Consider the following 19,361-nt stretch of genomic DNA (forward strand, 5'->3'; position numbering starts at 1 on the left):
CCACCAGAAACCCTGAAGAGACCAGGTCACAGACATCCTCTCTGGAAAAGGCACCAGGCCCAGGTGGTTTTAATGAATCCTACCCAATAACCTTCATCAAAAGGGACAGTGCTCATGTACACACACGGCTGGCAAGCAGCAGGGAATCTGATGTTACTGAGTTCGTTTTCTGCATCTGGCATATTTTCCCAATGGGTGAATAAATGAATGAATGGCAAACCCTATCAGCAACAAAGAACACACAAGAAAATGGTCCGTCAGTCCCGCCTGGATGTAAAAATCCTAAACACAGTATTAGTGAGTCAAGCACAGTAGGCTATGGCAAGACCAAGAAGAGTTTATCACCAAGGCTGCAGAGACATTCCAAAAATTAATATCTATCGAAAATTCCAAAGCATTCGGTACAAAATTCTCAGGCAACCAGGACTAACAGGGACTCTCCCACTATCACCTTCACGGCGAGGCAGGAGAGGACATAATCTGCCCGTCATCACAGCACGCGTCACACTGCCCACGTGATACATCAAGAAAAAAACAAACAGTTTAACAAGCAGAAGGGATAATACAAACTTTTTTTTTTTTTTTTGGAGACAGAGTCTTGCTCTGTCGCCCAGGCTAGAGTGCAGTGGCCAGATCTCAGCTCACTGCAAGTTCCGCCTCCCGGGTTTACGCCATTCTCCTTCCTCAGCCTCCCGAGTAGCTGGGACTACAGGCGCCCGCCTCCTCACCTGGCTAGTTTTTTTGCATTTTTTAGTAGAGATGGGGTTTCAGCACGTTAGCCACGATGGTCTCGATCTCCTGACCTCATGATCCGCCCATCTCGGCCTCCCAAAGTGCTGGGATTACAGGCTTGAGCCACTGCGCCCGGCCCAAACTTCTTAAAATCATAATATAAACATCTAAGCAAGGTGTGATGGTGCATGCCTGTGTTCCCAGCTCCTCAGGATGCTGAGGCAGGAGGATCACTTGAGTCCAGGAGGTTGAGGCTGCAGTGAGCCATGACTACACCACTGCATACAGTCCAGTCTGGGCAACAGAGGGAGACCCTGCCTCTTAAAAAAAAAAGGAAAAAGAAAAAAAGAAAAAGTTTAATTATAACATAAGTTTCTACTTAGATTATAAATCTAAGCAAACAAACTGGTAAAACTATAGAATTAAACACAGCCCAGCGAGGTGGCAGAATTAAAAAAAAAATAAACAAAAAGAAGTTTTCGTCTACAGCAGAAAGAACATTAACAGAACAGTCTAAACCCACTAGGGTAAACCTGTCCCTCGTCTAGGGTGGAGGAGCAGGAATTTTCACCACAAACAAGGCCACACACAGACCTGGTAGCGTGCTTACCTGCTGTACTCACAGGCTCTGACCTGGGAAGCCGGCACCCACCTGGGTAAAACCCCTCCACACCCCTGCAACAGTGCATGGGGACGGGCGGAAGGAAGGGCAGGTGCCAGAGCTCACCACACAGGCACGAGAAGCAGGAAAAGTATGCTACCAACGGCCACCCCAGGAAGACGGGTCGCCCAGGACAGCTGACCACCCCACAGATCTGTCTGGCAAGATGAAGATGTTAGAAAAAACACCTGCGCAGGCAAGAGAGTGGATCCACAGGCCAGGACACACAGAAAACTCGGGAACTGCCAAGAACACTGAGGTCCCGTATCCCGGCGGAGAGAGAGGGAGAGGAGCTGTCACCAACCCCAGCCTGTTGGGAGGGAGAGATCACAGGGGACTGGACAGAGGGCGGGAAAAGGAAGAGTGAGACCCTTTCCCAAAGACTCACAGAAGAAATGGAAGTCCCAGAGCAGGTGTAGGTCCCATGGGGAAGGCTCCAGCCCTGGCATTCTGCGGGGCCGGCCCTGTTCCCCCAGACACCCGCGCTGTAGAAATGGAGCCAGGCCTGGGCTGCACAGCTCCTCCCGAGGCGACGACAGAACTCCTCCAATGTCTCATGGAAAGCTACCCTATTTCTTCCTTCCCTTTTTTTTTTTTTGAGACAGGGTCTTTGCTGCAGCCTCAAATTCTCAGGCTCGAACAATATTCCCTCCTCAACCTCCCATGTAGCTGAAAGATGACAGGTGTGCACCACCACACCTAATTTTTTCTTCTTTTTTTGTAGAGATGGAGTCTCGCAACGTTGCCCAGGCTGGTCTCGAGCTCCAATGGCTGGCTCAAGCAATCCTCTGGCCTCAGTCGCCCAAACCTCTGGAATTACAGGCATCAGCCAGCCTGTCTATTTCTACTGGAAAAATCCTCTTCCATGGAACCCTGTCCTGGGGAGAGGCCACCTCCCTCATTTGTCCCCAGCACAGGGGCCGCTTTATGTGACAGATACTAACACTTGCTCGGGAGATAGGATCTGCCAGGGACCAGGGAGGCTTGTTCCCAGGAAACAGCCTTATTGAGCTGCAGCGGCTTTATCTTTAATGGATCGTTTTACAGGACAATAGATGATGGAATTTGGTATCTTAAACCAGCAGTGTCAATGATTTCAAATAATGACATTTTTATTGAGACACACAGGAGACCAACAGAGTCCTGGGAGCGCTGGCTCAGGGAAGATGGCGAGCCTCGGATGGGGAGAGCCACCCACAGGAATGCCAGACAAACAGGAGCCGCAGGTGGGAGGAGACACAGAGCTCTCAGCTCTCGCAGGGCCAGCCAGAAGACCTCATTCCTGGCACGGTGGCCGTGGGTGGCCCGCCCTGCTCTCCCAGGCCACGAGGTGTCACCACACTGGCCCTCAGGAACCTGGGCTGGGTCAGCACCCCGAGGAACCATGCAAACTTCACACACCACCAGCCCACTTTAATTAGGAGCAGACTGCCCGAGGCAAGCCGTGTCGTGCCTGCAATTAAAGGCCGGATTGGAGGCATCTGATCCCCAGCCCTGATTTATTTTAGGCCCACAAATTACTTTTATTATATGACAAGGCCAAAAACGCAAAGTCATGTGCGACTTGTTTGCGATGTTTTTCTTGCAGCCTTGCCAGGAAAGCTGTGGGAGTGCCCGTCACAGGGGAGGGCATGCAGGGCAGGTGCCCAGCGACAGAATGGTGGCTGTCAGGTTTGGACACAGTGCCAGGGACACAGGGCCATTGGCACACAGCAACCTCCCTCAAGTGCCCGCTGTCAAACCGGCCTGAATTTCTGCTCATCAACAACCAGGAGGCAGCCCCCACCAAGACGAGACCCACGGCCCTCCTCCAGCGTTACTCGACCTGGGTGGGGTCTTGTTGAGACGGAGTCTCACTCTGTCGCCCAGGCTGGAGTGCAGTGGGGCAATCTCGGCTCACTGCAACCTCTACTTCCCAGGTTCAAGTGATTCTCTTGCCTCAGCCTCCCGAGTAGCTGGGACTACAGGTGCCCACCACCACGCCCGGCTAAGTTTTGTATTTATAGTAGAGACAGGGTTTCACCACGTTGGTCAGGCTGGTCTCAAACTCCAACCACAGGTGATCCACCCACCTTGGCCTCCCAAAGTGCTAGGATTACAGGCATGAGCCACCGTGCCCGGCCCATGGCTCCCTTTTGTCCAGAGCAGTGAGGGATCACCCAGCCAAGATCAGCACCCACATGAGCCCAGCCCCATGGGGCCTCGACACGGGCCCAAGGAGGTGCTGGACTGGTGGCAGCTCTGAGGCCCTGAAAGGCTGTGGGGAGGAGGCAGCAGAGAATTTGAGAAGCTGCTCTGGCACCAAGCTCTGCAGAAGGCCAGTTGGGCACCAGGGCTGATGCACCCATGGCAGGAGTGAGCCACACGCAGGCGTCCCGGAGAGGCAGTGGGGCGTGGGGCCCTGGTGGGAGTCTGAGTCTTTGTGTGCAGAGTGCGGTCTGGACACCTGCAGGCTGTGGAGGCTCCCATCTATTAAAATGCTCTGGTGCCTCTAGGCTTACATTTATTTCACCACCGGCGTCCACAGACACACAGCACCCACTGAACCTCATGAGGAAACACGGTGACAGCCAGGCCCCGGTGACCCAGATGGCCCGGGGCATCCTAAATGGCGCTTAACGATGGGACCAGCTTTGGAGAGCACGGGAGTGAAACTGTCTGACACACAGCAGACGGCCGTGGGAATACACACTTCTGCTTCTATGACCTAAGTCTTAGCCTGTGCCCACCACAGGCAGAGGCCACAGGAAGATATCGGGTCCCTCCCTGGGCCTCGGGGACTGGGGCTGGGCTCTGGACCTCCGAGACGGTTTGGCTCACGCACAGGTTAAGTCTGCTCGGCTCGCAATCAGGTCAGGGAGAGCAGGCGACCCGAGCCCTCGGCAGGAGGCTGCTGAATGAGAGCCATTAGCATCGCTGTCATCGGCCCCATCCTGCGCCCGTCCCGTTTCATCGGAAGGCAGCCAGCGCTCCTGTCCCCTGCTGCTGGTGAGTGTGGAGGGGAGGAAGCCGTGTGCTGCCCAATTTTTAAGCAAAGATAACGAAAACTCTCTCCTCCCGCAGATTTGCAGCCATCTCCCTTCTGGGGAGCCGAACCCCGCCGGCAGCAGCCTTGCTGAAGGGAGAGAAATTTGCCATGGAAACTAGGCCCTGCACTCAGAACCCAAACCTCTGATGCCTACGGAGACCGGGTGGGCGGGCGACTCCGGGTCAGGGCCAGCCTTACTGGCTGCGGTAGGAGGGACCCGTGGGCGCACACAGACCCCCACAGCCTGAATAAACTCCTCATCCAAACAGTGCCTGGCGGGATTATCTGAAGATGGGAATTCACGCCCAGTGATGACATTTCAAACAGAACTAACAGTTTTTTAAAGTGGTGGGCAGGGACAGGATGCCGGTGACTCGCCTGGCACACCACAGCCTAGAAGCAGGCGCCGGGTTTATTTGGCTCCTGCCTCCCTAAAGCAAAAATCCTGCGGCCTCACAAGCAACACGAGCCAGCGTGTGCACTGCCACTCCAACCCGAAGCGCCTGCTTTGAACAAAAGACTCCAAAATGAAGGCCATCTGCTCCTGCCAGACCAAGCCAGCGGGTGAGTAAGGCGCCGCATTCAGGACTCAGCACACGACGTGGGGCAGGGGCTGGTCAGACAGTGTGAGGCTAAGGTGGCCCCTGCAAGGTCCAGAGCCAGCCTCGGCTCCCACCACACCCAGGCCCTGGCCCAACAGCCCGCTCCCACAACCACTCCATTCTCCTGGAACATGGCCAAGAGTAGTAGCTCCCCTACTTAGGAATCTTCTGTGCCCCCCTCATGCCCCTGCTCCTGAGCTGGTCATTCGTCCTCCCCTCACCAGGCTCCCCTCCTCCCTCAGTCCTCAGAGACCCCCGGTCTCCCTGCCTCCATCCCAAGGGCTCCTAGGCCTGACACTGCTCTAGGGGTTAGGCGTGGGGTGTCTGGCTGCCCAGCCACACCAAAGGCCCTTCCCAATGGCTTCTGCTCCTGACGCAGCTCATGCTGGGCCCTGAGCAGGCATAAACACTCTGTCAGGGCTTGAGCAGACCCATCTCTTCAACCTCGAGACCCTGTTGGCTGAGACCCTGCAGAGCACACATGGCAGGAAAGAGAAGGCTTACCGGCCCTTTCCCAGCTGGACACGTGGTCAGACTACATTTCCCAGGATCCCTTGATGCAAGGTGTGGCCACGTGATTGGGTGCTGGCCAATGAGGTGTGGGCAGAAGTGGTGGGCCCTGCCCTCAGACATGGCCCCTTAAGCAGCCCATCAATCCCTCTTCCCTCACCTGCACAGCAGCACCCAGGGCGACCTTGGACACCATACACGCTGGCCTCGGTCCCTGCATCCCTGCACCATCTCCATCTCCCACAACAAACTGTCACCTTCAAGTTTGGCTAAGCAGGGCTTAATATGGTGACTCCATTAGAAACGGGTCCCTCCTCACCCAGACCTTCCTCACCCAGGCCACCCTCACCAACTGGGACACACCCTGTCCTTAAGGCAGCACAATGTCCTGGCACCTACTCCCAGGACCTGCCGCCCTCCTGATCCCACAGGGCAACGCTTCAAGGGCAGGTCAGATGTCTCCTCAATCTGTGCCTTGTCCGAACAAGGACGTGGAGCCAGGGCACAAGTCAAAGGATTACTCCAGGCAAAGCTGCCGCAAGAGGAACAGAACATGAGGAACGCAGCCCCAGCCACAGTGATGGACAGCAAGGCTGACGATCCAAACGAATTTCTCACACGAGCAGCAGGTGAAGAGATGGTAGGTCTTTCGCAGGAGCCTTATGCTGGCAACGCTGCAAACGTCCGTCCACGGCAGAATGGAGAAGTCGACTAAAGTCCAGCCATACAGTGGGGAATTGCACGGCCGTGACAATGAGTGCGCGGCCACCACACACAGCCAGACAAATCTTACACACAGACCACTGAGCAGAAAGGCGAGGAAATCAGCCCATTTGTAAGACCTTCCAATGCAGCCAACACACAGCTTCACTGCCCGGGCCACAGGCACACACGGCCTGGCAAAGGGGAGAGGCAAGAGCGCCGCCAGCAGAGCCGGGAGGAAGCCGCCACCACAGCATGCAGAGGGGGCTGGGAAAAGGAGGCACAGGTGGGGGCCGTGTCCTGACATCGGGGTACACAGGGGACAGCCACAGAGTCATTTGCTAACGCATGCACACACACACGCGCGCATATATATATCCAGTACTTACATACTTTATATCCATTTCTGCACCAAATCATGTTTCACAGCAAGAATGCCTACAAAAGGGAAGCTCTGGGACAGGCAGAGCTCTAGATACCCCAGGACTCCCCGCCCCAGGGCTCCCACACTCCTAGTGTGATACATGCCTCGTGCTGCTGCCATGAGGGCCTCGAAGATGTGATAAAGGTCCCCACCATTTCTTAACCTTAAGAAAGGGAGGTGGCCGGGCACAGTGACACACGTCTGGAATCCCAGCACTTTGGGAGGCCGAGGCGGGCAGATTACCTGATGTCAGGAACTCCAGACCAGCCTGGCCAACATGGTGAAACCCCACCTCTCCTAAAAATACAAAAATCGGCCGGGCGCGGTGGCTCAAGCCTGTAATCCCAGCACTTTGGGAGGCCGAGACGGGCGGATCACAAGGTCAGGAGATCGAGACCATCCTGGCTAACATGGTGAAACCCCGTCTCTACTAAAAAATACAAAAAACTAGCCGGGCGACATGGCGGGCGCCTGTAGTCCCAGCTGCTTGGGAGGCTGAGGCAGGAGAATGGCGTAAACCCAGGAGGCGGAGCTTGCAGTGAGCTGAGACCCGGCCACTGCACTCCAGCCTGGGCGCAGAGCGAGACTCCGTCTCAAAAAAAAAAAAAAAAAAAAAAAAAATACAAAAATCAGCCAAACGTGGCGGCGCGCACCTGTAATCTCAGCTACTCGCGACGCTGAGGCAGGAGAATCACCTGAACCGGGAGGTGGAGGTTGCGGTGAGCCGAGATCATACCATGGCACTCCAGCCTAGGCGACAGAGTGAGACTCCATCTCAAAACAAAAAAAAAAAAAAAAAAGGGAGATGATCCAGGTGGGCCTGACATTCAGATGACAGCATGGAAAGGGGGGAAAGTGCCACTCTGCAGTGGAGACACTGGACATCCACACCCAAGCCGGGGGACCGGGGCCAACACCAGCAATGACGTCATGCTGACGGCTGCACCTTTGACCCTTGGTAGGACGTGATGGGAGGGTCCTTCACCCCTGTGGTCTTCCTCTGTAAAACCCATCACCCCAGTCTAACCACAAGAAAAACATCAGACATGCTGATTAGGGGACATATGGATTAGGGGACGTTCTATAAACCCCCTGGCCAGCCCCCCTTCAACACTGTCCAGGGCATCGAACACACTGTCATAGCCCAGGGCCCTACGGAGACGGAACAACATCACGTGGGACCCGGATGGGTCCAGGGGACAGAAAAGACAATGGGGGAAGACAGAGGAAATCTGGAGCATGGATCTTAGTTGATAGCGCATCAGTGGGGTCCATCAATGACCATAAGTGTGCCACCCTGACAGAACATGCTCCTAACAGGGAGCCCGGTGGGGAGCTCTGTGCTTACTACCTTCCCACTTTTTCAATAACTCAAAAACAGGTCTAATAAAGATCTATTTAAAGAGACACAAAGGGAGAGAATACCTCACCAAAAAGTGGACGAAAAACACAAGCACAAGCCTGGGATGAGAATGAGAAGAGGGACCCGCCCAACACTGGCCTGCTGCGGGGCGCCCTCCCGGCCCCCACCACGGCCACCGCCCAACACTCGCCTGCTGCAGGGCGCCCTCCCGGCCCCCAACACGGCCACCGCCCGACACTCGCCTGCTGCGGGGCGCCCTCCCGGCCCCCACCACGGCCACCGCCCGACACTCGCCTGCTGCGGGGTGCCCTCCCGGCCCCCACCACGGCCACCGCCCGACACTCGCCTGCTGCGGGGTGCCCTCCCGGCCCCCATCATGGCCACCACCTCTGCTCACCAAGAAGCCAGTTTCCCAAATCCATGGGCAACGGTGCCTGCTGTCCAGACGCACAGCAGGGCAATTGACCATTTGAACACCGGGAAGTCCCCGACTTAGCAGCACAGCTTGGAGTGCGATTTTCACACAGCAAAAGGCGGTATGAAAATTGCTCTGTCGTCCCTGAACAAACACCAAGTGTCTCTGTATCTGTCCCTGCCAGCTCTCGGCAAGAGCCAGGAGCCAGCCTGCTGGGACAGATCCCACCAACGGGTATGGCGGGAGCCCCAGCGAGTGGCCCCATGTGCCCTGGGTTTGCCGGTCACCCTGGCCCAGAGGTGTTCTCCCAGTCCTTGGGGACACCATCACGAGACACAGCTGAGGGCCCTGCCTGTCCTGGGGGCACAATTGGGCTGTGATTGCTTAATAGGAGTGAGGTTGGTAGGAGGCTGATCAGGTCAGCGGGAGGGGCTGTGATTCTGGCACCTGTGCCCCACGCGCCAGGCGCACAGATGCAATCCCAGCCTTGCTGTGGACGCCCCAGTGTGAGGCTCAAAGGTCTTGCAGCATCAGGAGTTAATTTTTTGAAAGCCAAAGCCAGCTTCTGGTGCTCAATTCACTCCCCAATCTTGATAAGCAGGTCTGGGCTGATGGCGTCAGGCTGACAGAGTGGTGGTGACAAGAACAAGGCAGAGGGCTTGATGATGAGGACCCGGGAGGGGAACAGGCCAGGGAAAACACAGCTGCCATCCATAGCTCCCATGTGCCGGCCCTCCTGGCCGTAGCCTGGACCACTTATCCAAGCACAGCACCACACGCCACGCTCCAGGCCGCATGGCTGTAATGGCCTGCTGGCAGCTCAGTTCCTGGCCCGGGTTCTTGCAGCTAAGTGTTACTCACTTAGTCCAGCTCTCAGTTGTCCAGCAGAATCCCGTCTCATCTTCTGGGCATAGTCCCAGGGGGCCAGACTCCCTCCCAGACAACCTATGTGACCGGAGACCCCTGTTTCTCTAACACATGCACATGTGTACATACACACACACACTTTCTTGCTCTTGCTCTCGGGGAATTGAGCATCACAGTTCACTGGATCTGAGCAGGTTCCAAGATATGGGACTTCCAGTTTTAAAACTGGGAAAGGGTTGGGCTCACACCTGCAATCCCAATACTTTGGGAGGCCGAGGCAGGAGCACTATTTGATCCCAGGAGTTCCAGACCAGCCCAGGCAACATGGGGAGACCCCGTCTCTACAAAAAAATTTAAAAATGTGCCAGTTGTGCTGGCATGTGCCAGTGGTCCCAGCTACTTAGGAGGCTGAGGCAGGAGGACCACCTGAGCCCAGGAGGTGGAGGTTGCAGTAAGCTATGATCACACCACTGCACTCCAGCCTGGGTGACACAGCAGGACTCCATGTAAAATAAAATAAAGCTAGGAGAGCTGAGCTGGTCACTCAGACCCACTCACACACACTTTCAGGCATGTGGTCAGGCACACACAGAAATAAAGAACCGCTGCACTGATGCTGTGGCCACAGTCACCATCAGAAGCAGAGGATTGGGACAGGTGACCACAAGGGAGCTTCCTGCCTGCCCACGGTCACGCTCCTCAAACAGGGAAGCTGGGCACCAGGTGTGCCTGGCCACATGGTAACCCATGTGGACCCAGGGCCAGTCAGCCGGGACACTGGGCCCCTGGGCTGGTGCTGAGCACTGCTGGCGGGGAGCGGCTGGTCTGGGCTGGTGCTGAGCGCTGCTGGGGGGTAGGAGCTGGTCTGGGCTGGTGGTAACTACTAGTCAGGGGTAGCAGCTGGCCTGGGCACTGGGCCTGGGGGCCTCACTTGCTTGTGACAACTGTCTTCCCTCAAAAAGAGGTTCTTTCTGCAGAGAGGGGACACCCCCTCATCAAAAGACTCCCCAGATAACCTCACACAGGCTAGATGGCTGTCTCTAGAAGGATACGGCTCCTAGGGACCATGGGCTGGGGCCACTGCAGCGGGTCTCAGTGAGCCAGGGAGGAAGCGCTGAGGCCCTGGAGGGCAGGAACCCAGGTCCTGAGCAAGCTGCCTCGGCTCCTGACACTTTATCATTTTCTAATGACCAGGGTCCCTCTGCCTCCCTGCTGGATCCAATCTGCTCTCCGTGGGAGCTCTCTGTTCTAAACCGCTTTCTCCTTTTCTATTTCTGGCATCCTGGCTCAGTGCGTGTGGCTGGGAAGAGACCTGGCTGCGGTCCCCTGCCGGGGAGCAAGGCACACATTGCGCTGCCCCCATCAGCCTGGTGGGTCTTCTCAGTCTGACCTCCCCGGGCACTGCAGTGGTTCTGAGCTGCCAATGCAACTCTGTCCCTAGGCACCCTAGCCAGGGTTGGGCCTGGGGTGGCGGAGGAGAGGAGGGAGCAACTATCTCGCTCCTGCATCTTGTTCTGGTGACAGGGTGCAGTGTGGGGAAGCTGAGCTATTAAAACCAATCTGTGAAGCTGTCAGGCTCCAGGCAATCTCCATTTCAAACCAGTGCTCAGCTCTGGCAACTCGGGACTGCCGTCCCCATGGGGACACCAATCTCTGCCGGAGCTACTTCTGCAGCCACCCAACCCCTGGCGGCCCAGCCAAAGCAAGGCGGCTGGGAGGAGTGCCCCGGATCACTGACGGGGGCTGTGCCTTAGGGTCAGTAGACTGGGACCCCTGGGTCCCCACTGCTGGTAGGACCCCCCAGGTCCTGGGCTCAGAAGCTGGAATTCCCAGTGGTTGGCTCGCCAGCAGCAGCAGCACAAACCCCCACCAGGGTCCCCAGGCACCAGCGCGCTACCCCGTGGGCCTTCAGGCTGCTGCCTGGGACGGGCTCGCCGGCTCCATCACCCACCAGACTCCTGGGTCCCACTCCAAGGGACAGGGCAGAGGCCATCGTGGGGCCCAACAGCACCACCTGCAGCCAGGCTGAGGGAGCCCGGGAGGGAGGGAGGTGTCTCCCCGCCAGGCAAGAGCTTGCAGCAGGAGACGGAGCTGGGAGGCAGGTGGGCCGGGGAGGTCCTGAGGGGCAGTCAGGAGGGCAGCAGAGGGGCGAGGGAGCAGCCCAGCAGCTTCCACCCCAAGAAAAGCCTGACTTGGCCTGGGTGGGCGACAGACCCATCGACCCCAGGCTCTGACTTCCACCCACCTGCGGCCACAGGGCAGGAAGCCCGGGCGGGTCCACTATAGCCCCGGCACCCACTCTCCACACCCCCACCCCCCCAGCGTCGGGAGCACGGCTCCTCAGTGCACACACGCGCCCATGCACACGCGCACACGTGCACACCTCCAGGGACGCCCATGAAGCAAAAGACGGCTGTGCCTGCTAGGAGTCAAGTTTCTCTGGCAGCAAGAAGAAAAGATGCTGTGAAATTCCCCCAAGTGAAAACGCCAGAGAAAAAACTCAAGGTGCAGCTCAATCAAAAGGGAAAATTCTCAGCTTGCAGCTCCTTAAAGGTCAAGGGAGGCTGCTGGAGTTTTCTGATAATCCCCTCTTCCCCAGCCTCCCTGGCAGCCCTCCCCTCAGCGCTCAGGAGGGTCTGGCTCACAGCGCCCCCATGGGGGCGGCGTTGCCAGAGCTGAGCACTGGTTTGAAAGGGAGCAGCCCAAACCAGGGTCTGGCTCCCCATAGCAGTCAAAAGCAACTGGGGGCTCTGCACCCTTCACGGGAGCACAAGCTCCAAGACCCCCACCTCCCGCACCTGCACAGGAGACTAAGAGTGTGTCCAAGGTAAACGGAGGCAGGAAGGGGTGGGCGGAGATATCCCCTGAGGAAACAGCCAGAGATGACACCGTGGGGGACCTGCATCCCGCCTGGCGCAATGGAGGATTTCCAGACTGCCGCGGGTCATGGGCAGGTCAAGGTCACAGTCAGGACAAGCGTTCCTCCACCCAGCTGCTCTTGGGGACTTCACCCGGGTGCAGGATAACCCCCCTCCTGACAAGCAGAGCTGGAGAGAGCCTGGGAGACACCCCCTCCCCTAAGCCTGAGCAGAGGTCTCTGTGGCTGCCATGCACATGTGCTGGCCCTGCAGCACTCCTCAGGAGGGCCTTCCTCTGGCCGCCTCAGAGCAGGTGCAAGCAGCTGACCACGTCCCATCAGCTCATGACGTCCTTGGGAGTCCCTGCAGCCTCGGGAACTCACTGCTCCCCCATCTGGCTTCCCTGCTGCAGTGAGAGTCAAGGCTTCTGCTCTTGGCGGTGGCCCACAGCCCCCTGCAGACCCCTAACACTGCCCTGCAGGGTGTCTGATGGGTTGGGGGCAAAAGGGCACCCAAAGCCTTGGCCAGGCCCCAGCCCAGCGCGTGGGTGCACAGGACTGAACAGTGGGCACTTTCCCGGGCAGCTTGGGCCAGGGCCGTAGAGGGGGGATGGCCGCTCCACTCTCTTCTGTGGGGTGCACAGCACAACCCAAACGGCCCAGAAGTACCCTGGGACCAGCAACTCTCCCAGGGCTGGCCAAGACCCGAGGTACTCCCACCTAGCCTGGGACTCTCTTCTAGGAGCCACGTAGCATGTGATGCCACTGGCAGCACTGTGCTCAACCTTATGGGGACGCCTGTGTTTAGTGCCTGGCCTGGGCGGCTCAGGAGGGTGGGCCCTGCAGGGGCTGCCACAAGTGCAGGTCAAGGAGGGGAGGCCTGGAGGGGAGCAGCCGCAGGACTGGCCTTGGAGGGTCAGCTCAGCTAAACCATCCCCACCTCAGGTTCCAGGAGAGTCCTTTTTTTTTTTTTTTTGAGACGGAGTCTCGCTCTGTCACCCAGGCTGGAGTGCAATGGCGTGATCTCCGCTCACTGCAAGCTCCGCCTCCCGGGTTCCCGCCATTCTCCTGCCTCAGCCTCCCGAGTAGCTGGGACTACAGGTGCCCACCACCTCGCCCGGCTAGTTTTTTGCATTTTTAGTAGAGATGGGGTTTCACCGTGTTAGCCAGGATGGTCTCAATCTCCTGACCTTGTGATCCGCCCGCCTCTGCCTCCCAAAGTGCTGGGATTACAGACATAAGCCACCAGGCCCGGCCCCAGGAGAGTCTTGATCTATGGCAAGGAGTGTGGCCTGGACAGTGGCTTCTACGGGGCACGTGCTTCAAGACACCGACCCCAGGCCACTACCCCACCCAGGAAGACCCTGGAATACAGGGTCAAGTGGAAAGCCTGGACCCTCCCCATACCCACCTGCACTCTGGCCCCCCAGCCTGGGTGAGGAAGGGGCTGCGGGAAGTCCGGCAGGGGGAAGTTGCAGGTGCTGGCTCTGGTTTCAATCTCCATTGCCAAAGAGATTTTGAGGCATTCAGTCGCTTCAGATATTCTTAGCCCCGCTGCCTGAGAGCACCGCAGAGGCTGGCCTTTTGAAGCACGTTTCTGTCTGTTATTGACACCAGGCTGTTCACGTCACTTTGACACACAAATCAAGCTACCAAAGTAGCAGCAGACCCAGAAAGGTTTAATAAAATGCTGTAAACCTGAATACATGGACACTTTCTTTAAAATGCCACCGGAATACTCTGAAATGGTTGCAATTACGCGGCTGCAGATGCAAGCAGAGTGGTGTCATCAGGAGACAGACGGGGTGCAGCCTTGGTGATCTCTTGGCTGGGAGCCCTACCAACCCCAAGGGCCCGAGGAGGGGAGAGGGGGAAGCACGTCCCGGGGGCCCCAGTAGCTTCCTGAAGCCCAGCCCAGGGACCAGAGGCCAGGTTTCAGCGACCTTGCCCCCACCCCTGCAGGTTGGGAGAGCAGCCTAGAGGGGAGTCAGCCCCCAGAGCACACAGTGAGGATCCCAGAGCCTCCAGCAAGTCCCTGAGCCTCTCTGTGCCAGGCCCCTGCTGGGAGCTGGGACACGGGGTGACCAGGGATCCTGCTATCTGCTGGGGAGGACTGATGGCCCGTAGTAGACCTTCACTAATGCCAGGGTCTCCTGGTCTATGCCTGCCCCAAAGGACAGGCATGGGGTGCTGTGGGAACATCTGGGGTCCCGCCTCAGCCCTGGTGAGACAGCAGGGAAGGGGTCCCGCGTGCTAAGCAGGCTGAGCTAACAGTGGGGGCGAGTGGGGAGCTCTGGGGGATTGCGGGGCACGCCCTGCAGCTTGAGTCCACATTGCAGCTCCTCTCAGGCCCCTTATGCCAGGCCACACTCGGGCAGCATGAGGTCCCATCCCTGCCATTCCCACCCCTTCCTGGGCAGAAACCAAGACCAAGGTCAGCGCACTTCTGGAATTCCCTTCCTAGAGGAACTGTTGCCTACTCAACACTGCCTCGCCCTGGGTGTCTCCCCTGAGCCGTCTCCCACGATGGGGCGTGGAGAAGGGTAGACATGGGGGTGGCAGCTGGACACCTGCGGCATCAGGTGAAGCAGAGGAGGTGGGCAGTGAGGAGCAGTCGGGGAGAGGTGTAGGATGTCCTCAGGGACTGTGTCCTGGACGAACCAGCTCAGGAGAGGCCCTTGGCTCCTGGCGTGTCCCTGTCAGCTCCTCGGACGGGCTGTTGCCAGGACCAACTGCCACCTCCAGGGAGCCACTGTCCCCTCTCCCTGCAGAGGCCCCTCTGACGTGGCAGCAGGCACCCCCAGCCCTGGCATCTGACCCACAGCAGCCCCAGTCCAGGCTCCCGCAACAGCCAGCAACTCTCGGGGCCCCTCACAGGAGACAGAGCTGCCGGTGCTGCGGTCCTTGGCACTGGCATCCTCATGTCTGACTCACTGGCTGGTCCCCCACCTCCCATGTCCCTGACCCCCTGCTTCTGTCTGACCGGGTCCCCTCGCCGGCTGCTTGCCACCTCCCGCCCAGCAGGAGCTCTCTGAGCAGGGCAGACGGTACCTATGGAGGCACAAACCCGGTCACACAGTGGGTGTCCCGCCACCCACGCACCCCTGGGAGGCCACACACTTCGCCCCAAGTCACACGGGGTCCTCTATAGGGCGTTCCCCTAGGGCTCCACCTGTGCTCGGGATGCGGGTGAGGGTGCACGCAGCTCACCCCTTCCTGCTCATTGTGCTTTTTTAAAGGAAGAGGTAGAGCATTCTCCCCCCTCTTACAACCCCAACCCAGGGAAGGGCCAGGCAGGGCGGAGCTCCTGCGCCCTCCAGGCAGAGGCTCTGTCCATCCTCATCCAGTGCCAGGACGGCCTGGGAAGATTCCAGGCGTGAGTGAGCACGGCCCCGGGAAGAGCAGGAGCACCACCTAGTGGCCCTCGGCGGACAGCGCAGGGCACCCCCGCCGAGCACCCAGGAGGATCCGCAGTCACAAGCAGAGCCCAGTGACACAGGGCAGCACACACACATGCACACGCACGTGCATACTCACACACTCACATGCACAGTCACACGCGCGCACACACGTACATTCACACCCAAACCCACACGGCCTCGCTGCGGACGTGCAAAGGGAACCAGGAGAAGGTCCTGGAACTCAGCCCACTACAGCATACCCACGCTGCACCCAGCACCTCCTGGGAAAGGGCAGGTCCACTGCACTCCACACATGACTGCAGCACCACGCCCTGCCCTCCTAACTGCAGGGTCTGGCCCAGACGCGCCAGGGCGGAGACTGCAAGGGAGCAGCTGCAGGGTCATCCCGGCCAGGCCTCTTCTGGCAGCATGGACAGTGTCCCTTCACCAGGAATCGTCTCCACTTGGCTGTGAGGCAGCACAGCCTGGGCAGCTCGGGAGGCTCAAGACCACGCTCCTGGCCATGGGGACACCTGGGCTGCTCACAGCTCAATGGCGGGGGCACTCCAGGGTGCAAAGCACAAGCCCTAGGGGCCTGGGAGCTTTGGCTCTACGGGTGCACATCCCCCTCCCCAAAGCTGGTGGGTGACCCCAGGTGGTCCGGAAGATCTCCAGCCATCACAGCCCGACCTTTGCCGGCCTCACCTGCTGGGGGCCCTGCCACAGCGCCCAGTCACGTACCTGTGATCTACCCCCGCCGAGAGACTCTCGGTTTGGCAGGCGGCCAGGGCCATGCAGACACTCACCAGGACTTGGGCTCCCCGAAGTGCAGGTAGTTGATGCTATACAGGTCCATGTCCTCGGTGTGCCAAGCGAAGGTGGTCTTCCACATGCCGAAGTACAGGTAGGGCGTGTTCACGCCCTCGATGATGGTGCCGCACTCACGCTCCACCATGTCCAGGATGGTCCGGAGGCTCCCAATGTTCCACTGGGCCACGTCCTGTGGGGCGGCAGAGCAGCGTCGGCAACCGCCCGGCCACCCCCAGAACCTGCGAGCTCCAGGGTGCAGGTTAATTCTCCCCAGAGGTCTAGGGGGTCGCTGCCCATCCTCTCCCACCCCAGTATCTGAGGCCCCCTAGGGGCTGGTCACACCCTGCAGACTTCTGTATGCTTTCTTTTTCGTGTGAGATTCTTGCCCAGGCTGAATCTTGCAGTGGTAGGATCATAGCTCACTGCAGCCTCAACCTCCCAGGCTCAGGTGATCCTCCAGCCTCAGTCTCCTGAGTACCTGGGACTATAGGCATGGGACACCACACCTGGCTAATTTTTACGTGTTTTTTTTGTAGAGATGAAGTCTCACTCTGTTGCCCAGGCTGGTCTCAAACTCCTGGGCTCAAGTGTCCCTCCCACTTTGGCCCCTCTAAGTGCTGGGGTTGCAGGCATGAGCCACCGTACCCAGCCCAGACACCTTTTCTGAAGGGCTCACCACCAGCCTAGCCCTTCCAGGAAGGACCCCAGCGTACATGCCAGTGTGCACCAGGCAGGCAGGGCCTGCCAGATTCCACTAAGCTGCGTGCTTCCTGCTGGGTGGAGGCCTTGTTGCGAAGTCTGCGGTTTGGGAGTGCATAATTAACGTTCCCCTGAGACAATGACACGGAAAGAGAAAAACAGTCACCACGTGAGGCTAACCCAGGGACGCTACTGGAGCCAAGGCCAGTGACAGCCCTTCCACAGCTGCCAACCGAGGAGATGAAGACAGCGTTCAGAACCAGGCAAACAAGGACGGAATCCCCACCGCCAGGCACATCTATCTTTTTTTTTTTTTTTTTTTTGAGACGGAGTCTTGCTCTGCCACCCAGGCTGGAGTGCAGTGGCCGGCTCTCAGCTCACTGCAAGCTCCGCCTCCCGGGCTCACGCCATTCTCCTGTCTCAGCCTCCCGAGTAGCTGGGACTACAGGTGCCCGCCTCGTCGCCCGGCTAGTTTTTTGTATTTTTTTTAGTAGAGACGGGGTTTCACCGTATTAGCCAGGATGGTCTCGATCTCCTGACCTCGTGATCCGCCCATCTCGGCCTCCCAAAGTGAGGCACATCTATTCTTAATGCCACAAGCAAACAAACCCCATCCTGTCCCAAGAGCTCATAAAATACACAGTAGTCACTGCAGTCCCCAGAGGGGCCCACAGCCTGCTGAGAGGCCAAGAGGAGCCCAGACACACTCATGAACTTGAGCTCCTCTCACGGCCTGAATCCGCCACACCAGCTGTTCCCGCACCAGCACGACCGGCCCTCAGACTTGGCAAGACCAGCGGTTCCTATGCAAGGTGAGCCCTGGCAGGAGCCCAGAAGAGGCAGGGAGGGAGGCAGTGATGAGACCCCGATGGGGAGGAGGGAGGCCCCGGGGACAGGCTGAGCTGGGCACAAATTCATCCTGGGACCAGAGCAAGTTGCTTCTCTGCCCTGGGCTGTCTCCCCGGCTGTAAAAGTACGCTGGTGCATAGGATAGGTGTGGCGAATATGCCCTGGGCTGTCTCCCCCGCTGTAAAAGTACGCTGGTGCATAGGATAGGTGTGGCAAATATGCCCTGGGCTGTCTCCCCCGCTGTAAAAGTACGCTGGTGCATAGGATAGGTGTGGCGAATATGCCCTGGGCTGTCTCCCCCGCTGTAAAAGTACGCTGGTGCATAGAAGAGGTGTGGCGAATACATGGCAAGGAAGCCCTGAAGTTTCCTCTGGAGACTGTAGCAGGTTGGGCTGGGCCAGCACAGCCTGTATGCGGCTGCAGAGTCCCTCCAGGGTCATCACTACAGGCCAAGTGCAGGCAGTGCAGGCCAGCCAACCCAGAGGCTCTCATGCACTGGACTCTGAGGCTGAGCTCGCACTTAAAAACAATCAGACACGATCCATACGAGAAAGACAAGCCCCAGACCAAAAGAAAATACTTGCAAGTCACAACTGATAACCAAAATACACAGCAAACTCTCAAAACTCAACCAGAAAAAAACAAAAGCCCGGTTAAAGAATGGAAAAAAATAGCTGGGCGCGGTAGCTCACGCCTGTAATCCCAGCACTTTGGGAGGCCAAAGCAGGCAGATCACCTGAGGTCAGGAGTTCGAGACCAGCCTGGCCAACATAGCAAAACTCTGTCTCTACTAAAAATATAAAAATTAGGGCGAGAACGGTGGCTCATGCCTGTAAATCCCAGCACTTTGGGAGGCCAAGGCAGGTGGATCACAAGGTCGAGAGATTGAGACTATCCTGGCCAACATGGTGAAACCCCATCTCTACTAAAAATTCAAAAATTAGCTGGGTATAGTGGCGGGCACCTGTAGTCCCAGCCTGGTGACAGAGTGAGATTCCATCTCAAAAAAAAGAAAATTAGCTGGGCGTGGTGGTGGGCGCCTGTAATGTAATCCCAGCTACTTGGGAGGCTGAGGCAGAGAACTGCTTGAACTCAGGAGGTAGAGGTTGCAGTGAGCTGAGATCATGCCACTGCACTCCAGCCTGGGTGACAAGAGCAAGACTCCATCAAAAAAAAAAAAAACACTGGGCAAAAGGTGTGAAGACAGCTCACCAAGGAAACACACAGATAGCAAACAGGCACACAAAGGAGCGCCGCCGCGAAGGCTGCCATCGGGGGAATGCAGACTGAAACGGCAGTGAGACAGCGCAACGCACCTCCCAGAGTGGCCAGGACACACAACGCCGACAACTCCAGATGGGGGCGGGGAACTGGGGCCCGGGGAACGTTTATTCGCTGCTGCTGGGAGCACACAATGGGACAGGCAGGCGGGAGGACAGTG

The 19,361-nt window shown here is 58.0% G+C and overlaps 1 protein-coding gene across 9 annotated transcripts in view; it reads right to left on the reverse strand.

Annotated features, from left to right (window-relative positions):
* KDM4B (lysine demethylase 4B) overlaps positions 1-19,361 on the reverse strand; it is a 182,186-nt gene that overhangs the window by 89,772 nt on the left and 73,053 nt on the right. For all 9 annotated transcript variants that reach the window (XM_033195839.1, XM_033195837.1, XM_033195836.1 and 6 more), the window contains exon 6: positions 16,369-16,562. In XM_033195839.1, coding sequence (XP_033051730.1) covers positions 16,369-16,562 — 194 coding nt within the window. The remainder of the gene's footprint in view (positions 1-16,368; positions 16,563-19,361) is intronic.

This window comes from Trachypithecus francoisi, unplaced genomic scaffold, assembly GCF_009764315.1.
Source record: "Trachypithecus francoisi isolate TF-2019V2 unplaced genomic scaffold, Tfra_2.0 Lachesis_group5, whole genome shotgun sequence".
In the NCBI taxonomy this organism is placed as follows: domain Eukaryota; kingdom Metazoa; phylum Chordata; class Mammalia; order Primates; family Cercopithecidae; genus Trachypithecus; species Trachypithecus francoisi.